General features: G+C 38.0%; 1 protein-coding gene across 1 annotated transcript; it reads left to right on the forward strand.

Moving 5' to 3' along the window:
- The first annotated feature begins 367 nt into the window (after positions 1–367).
- Positions 368–3,124, forward strand: LOC113352212 (putative disease resistance protein At1g50180). Its single transcript, XM_026596058.1, has one exon. It carries the CDS (start codon positions 368–370, stop codon positions 3,122–3,124), a length of 2,757 nt encoding a protein of 918 aa, XP_026451843.1.
- Positions 3,125–5,515: the final 2,391 nt, after the last annotated feature.

Here is a 5,515-nt window from a genome sequence, read left to right on the forward strand (position 1 = left end):
GGGCATAGAGGTTGATTCATTTACGACTAGTCAAGTTCAAACTTGTTTTTTGGTTTTTTCCCTTTTACATCACCATCTTCTAGATATTGAGAAAGGAATCTTTAGTCATATCAAACCCGAAATGTGTAGGTCTTAGACGTTGCATGCCGTGTTAATGTCTTGGAGAGGAAAATGAAATGGACCACCGCCAAACAAGACTTGCTCTAAGTAGAAAAATTACGACTTTTATGGCAACTAGGACGAAAATTCCAAGAAATAGCTCTAGAATTAGTTAAAAAAATAAAGTCTATAATATATAAATCAGTGCACGACGGAGTATGAGTATGAGTTCAAATTACTTTTAAGTTTCTTCACTTAAGTCACGAAAATGGTAGATGCAGTTGTTTCATTTGCCGTGGAGAGATTAGGTGATGCACTCATTCGTGAAACACTTTTCTCACTTTGTGTGCGACGTAAAGTTGATGGATTGCGTGATGAGTTAGTAAGGATGCGGTGTTTCTTAAAAGAAGCAGATACCCTGGAACGACATGAAGATGAGCGTGTTCGCCATTGGATAGCAGAAATCAGAAACATCGCTTATGATGCCGAAGATGTTCTCGACACCTTTATAGTTAACACCCGACAAAATGAAAGAAGCCACAATTTCATTATTAGGAAGGCTTTGAAGATTAAAAACTTACAGCATATGTACAAGGTTGGGAAGGAGATCCACGCTATCCACACCAGACTCAAAGTTATCTCGGGGAGCAGAGTCACATATGGTATAAAAAACATAGGTGATAAAGAAACTAAAGAAAACCAAAGGATGCGACATCCATTAAGAAATCATTACCCACATGTTGAGGATGATGATATCATCGGCTTGGAGGAGCATACAAAAACATTGGTGACCGAGTTGATGAAAGACGAAACCCGACTCTGCGTAATATCTATTGTTGGCGTTGGAGGTCTGGGGAAAACCACCCTGGCCAAGAAAATATACAGGCATCATACTATTAAGAATCATTTTGATTGTTGCGCTTGGAGTTCTATTTCGCAACAGTTCAATGCAAGAGATGTTTTAATAGAAATTATGAAAAAGGCTACAACACCAACTGATGATGAACTGAAGATGATCAAAGAAATGAACGAGGGAGATCTGGTAGAAACAATATACAACTACTTTGAAGGAAAGCGATATATGGTGGTTCTGGATGATGTATGGAGTTCGGATGATTGGAATACTCTAAGCCCCGCCTTTCCGAGTGGGAAGATAGGGAGTAAAGTAGTTCTAACTACTCGAAACAGAGATGTAGCTTCACAAGCAGATCCATGGAGCCTGCACTTTGAACCTCAACTATTAACTGAAGAAAATAGTTGGGAATTACTTCGTGCAAAAGCATTTCCGAGGAGGAATACAGATGATAAATGCTACTCATCAGGTCTTGAGAAGTTAGGGAGGGAGATGGCGCGTAAATGTGCAGGTCTGCCTTTGGCGATATGTGTTCTGGGAGGGTTATTAGCAACGAAGAAGTCAGGCATTAAAGAATGGGAATTTGTTCATAAAGACGTTACTGCGCACCTTAATAAAGGAAAAAACCGAGGTGTGTCGGGGATATTAGCATTGAGCTACAACGATTTGCCATTTCACTTGAAGCCATGTTTTCTCTATCTCGGTCTTTTCCCACAAGACTATGCAATTCCATTAAAAAAATTGATCCAATTGTGGGTTGCAGAGGGATTCATACAGCATACACAAGAAAATTTACTAGTAACGATGGAAGACATAGGGAAGCACCAATACTTGGCAGAGTTGGTGCAAAGGTGCATGGTTCAAGCCGGAAAGGATTTTTCTCTCGGGGAGGGTAGGTTTAAAACATGTCGAGTACATGATCTTCTACGAGACCTTTGTTTGTCCAAGGCCAAGGAGACGAATTTCCTTGATACTTACGATCAACAACATCGCTGTGGTGACATAACATCACATTCTTTATGCACTGTAACGCATAAAAGATTGCGCAAGTATGCTATCCACCTTGATGAGGACACTGCTTCAAAGAGGTATAACGACTTCTATTTCCTTAATTCAGATTGCGCGCTCCGTACTCTTGTCGTTAACAATCCTAAGGATTTGCCTTTAGCTTCATTAAATTACCAAAACATCACTCTGCTTAGGGTCTTAGATCTTGAGGATGTGACAGAATTTGAAACTAATATAATAGAAAAGGTTTCCAAATTAGTTCATTTAAGGTATCTAGCGTTAGGGGGTCAACCTGACACACCAATTTCATCTTCTATAGGCAATTTACGAAACCTAGAAACCCTTAAGTTAATTTATTTCGAGGGATGCTTGCCAAAGACGTTAACAAGGCTGGTAAAGTTAAGACACCTGCAGATATTCCGAGGTGAAGTGGATGACAAGTTTCAAGTTGAGAAGTTGATAAATCTCCAAACTCTAGGATGGATACATGCTGGAAAATGGATAAGAAAAGGTGGTCTTGGAAAGCTTTTCAATCTTCGACAATTGAGTGTTGAATATACCTCAAGATTGCAAACTGATGTAATTCTAAAGGAGGTTGCTGGCAAGGACCAGTATCATAACCCCATTAGATCCTTGGCACTCCATAGTACAGATGTTTTTCCTAACTTCATATTCGATTCACTTTCTTGTTGCCACGACCTCCACAACCTGAGGTTGATAGGTGGACTAGACGGTCTTAACCTCCACAGGTACCCGCCAAATATCAGTAAGATATACTTGAGCCAAAGCAGGTTGGAGCAAGACCCGATGGAAAGTCTTCAGTACCTCCCAAACCTAAGGTTTTTATGGTTGGATAAGGCATACCAAGGGGAGGAAATGGCATGTTCTACAACTGGGTTCCGCCAGCTCCAACATTTAGTCTTAATTTCACTTGAGCAACTACAGAATTGGAGAGTTGACCAAGGTGGTATGGTACGTCTAAAGCAGTTATATATATCTAATTGTGTAAAACTGAGTATGCTTCCGGAAGGTTTGAGGTTCATCACAACCCTACAAGAAATGAAGATATCTTCAATGCCATCGGAATTCAAAGACAGGGTCGTAAGAGAAAACGGAGAGGACTGGTATAAAGTCCTACATGTCCCTTCAATCCAAGTTCTGTAGTACTATAATTGCCTCGTTCTTACTTGATTAATAACAAATCTTTTATTTATTTATTTTTCGGAACTCATGTACAAGTACAATACATGAATGCGAAATTTGGAGGTACAGTCGTACGGAGAACCACAATAAAATAGTTTTGTGAGGGTTGCAACCAGTGTAAAATGAAAAATGCATTTGTAGAGATGAAAAACAATTAAAATAAAAAAAGCATCTCTAGTTCGAATCAGCAAGTATTGCCTGTCAAAAATACTTGTTGAACCATAGTTTTGAACCGCATAAAACCACCCAATCACACCAAAATCTATTAATTGGACCCCCGCTTTTTCTTAGAGGCCGGAGCCCATTCTTATGTGTACGAGCGGTTTTGGATGGTTCAACACCACCGTTCCTACGGAACTAGTATTGTACGATTCTGATCAAGTCAAAATCAATTTTTTTTTGTTTTGTTTTGTTTTTTTATTATTATCTAATTTTTTAATTTTTAATTTTTTTCCTAATTTTTTTCCTCTCTTCTTTACTCCAAATGACGCTAACCGGACTAAAATTTTAATCATCTTCGACTAATTACAGAGTGAAATTCGTCTTACAATTGAACCAAATTACCAGCCGAACTACTCATCGATCTTCATTCTGAAAGTGTTGATGAAATGTTCGGCTGATAATTAAACATGAAAACGTTAGCCGAACTTCACTTTATGAAAAACAATGCTAAGTTCGGTTGTCCTATTTTCTGCTCGAGTCAGCCGAACTTAGGTTCGATATTTGTAGAGTGAAGTTCGGCTGATAACTTATCAGCCGAACCTAAGTATGTTTCTAAAAGAAAAAATAGTTCGGCTGATAAGTTATCAGCCGAAGCTAGATCTAATTTTTACAAATATAGAAAAAACCTCAACAAAAAAATAATTAAACAATTTATTTTTTTGAAAAAAAATTAAAAAAAAAAAATTAATATATAAATGATAAGGACATTACTGTCATTATTAAATATCTTTGACAAGGACTTATTGATTTTACTACCTAATGACTCTATATTGTCCTTATTGAGTATGCCTCAAAAGAGGTTTCCAATAAAACAAAGTTGTGACAGCACCATACAAGTTACCCCACATTTAGACAATCCAACCCATGGACCAAAGAAAAAGACTACAAAGAAACCCCTTAGGCCTTACCCAACTAAAAGTTGAAAACCCAAAAACAAATGGATAACCTGAGCCTATAAGAACTCCAGATGCGAGACCTTCCAACCCTAACTTCTCCCTATGTGACTATGTCTGCCCTCTTTTTGAACCAGCCACAGCCGCCGGAACCTTCCTCTAAATCCACCTCCACAAGCTTGACCATCCTCTACAACCAAACACCAACTGGATATCGTCGCCACTTCTTTCAAAGCATAAAGATGTACCTTGATCGACGAAATCAATGATTTCCAAGAGATGTTTATTAAAAATAAAAGAAAAGAATAGATGGAATTTCAAGAAGCCAACTAAACGACACCAATTCGAAAATAAACCACCTGAATGATAAACCCCTAACTTAAATACATGGAAACCCCAAATAAATCATCAATCAGGCTTAGAAATTAAATTGTTTTTGTTTGATCTGATTAATCGATAATTGTAAGATGAAATCGTTTCTGTTAAAGAAAAAGAAACTGAAAAAGCGGGGGTACAACAACCACACCCAATACTTTGCTTAGCAATCTGTATGGACAAACTCCAATATAATTCCAAGAGAATCAACTAGACAGTCAGACTCAATCAATGGAAATATATCCAAGAGTTGTATCTCTATTTCTCAATTCAATCCGCAATCAAACAAATAGGAATTTGCGAGCCTGATTGAATATACGAAATAACTTGGACGGTAGCAAAAACCAATATCCAAGTGTCAATCAATATAATGCGGAAAAGAAATAACACAGAAACCTAGAAATTTTGTTAACTAGGAAACCGCAAATGCAGAAAAACCCCGGGACCTAGTCCAGATTTGAACACCAAAGTGTATTAAGACGCTACAGACACTAGCCTACTCCAAGTTAACTTCAGACTGGAATGTAGTTGAGCCGTAACCAATCTCACACTGATCAAAGTACAGTTGTGCTCCTTACGTCTCTGAATCCCAGCAGGACTCTACGCACTTGATTCTCTTAGCTGATCTCACCCACAACTAAGAGTTGCTACGACCCAAAGTCGAAGACTTAATAAACAAATCTGTCTCACATAGAAAAGTCTATTGTATAGATAAATCTGTCTCCCACAGATAAACCTATGAGTTTTGTTCCGTCTTTTGATAAACCAAGGTGAACAGGAACCAATTAATATACCGGACTTATATTCCCGAAGAACAGCCTAGAAATATCAATCACCTCACAATAATCTTAATCGTATGGTA

This window comes from Papaver somniferum, chromosome 2 (assembly GCF_003573695.1).
Source record: "Papaver somniferum cultivar HN1 chromosome 2, ASM357369v1, whole genome shotgun sequence".
Classification (NCBI taxonomy): Eukaryota; Viridiplantae; Streptophyta; class Magnoliopsida; order Ranunculales; family Papaveraceae; genus Papaver; species Papaver somniferum.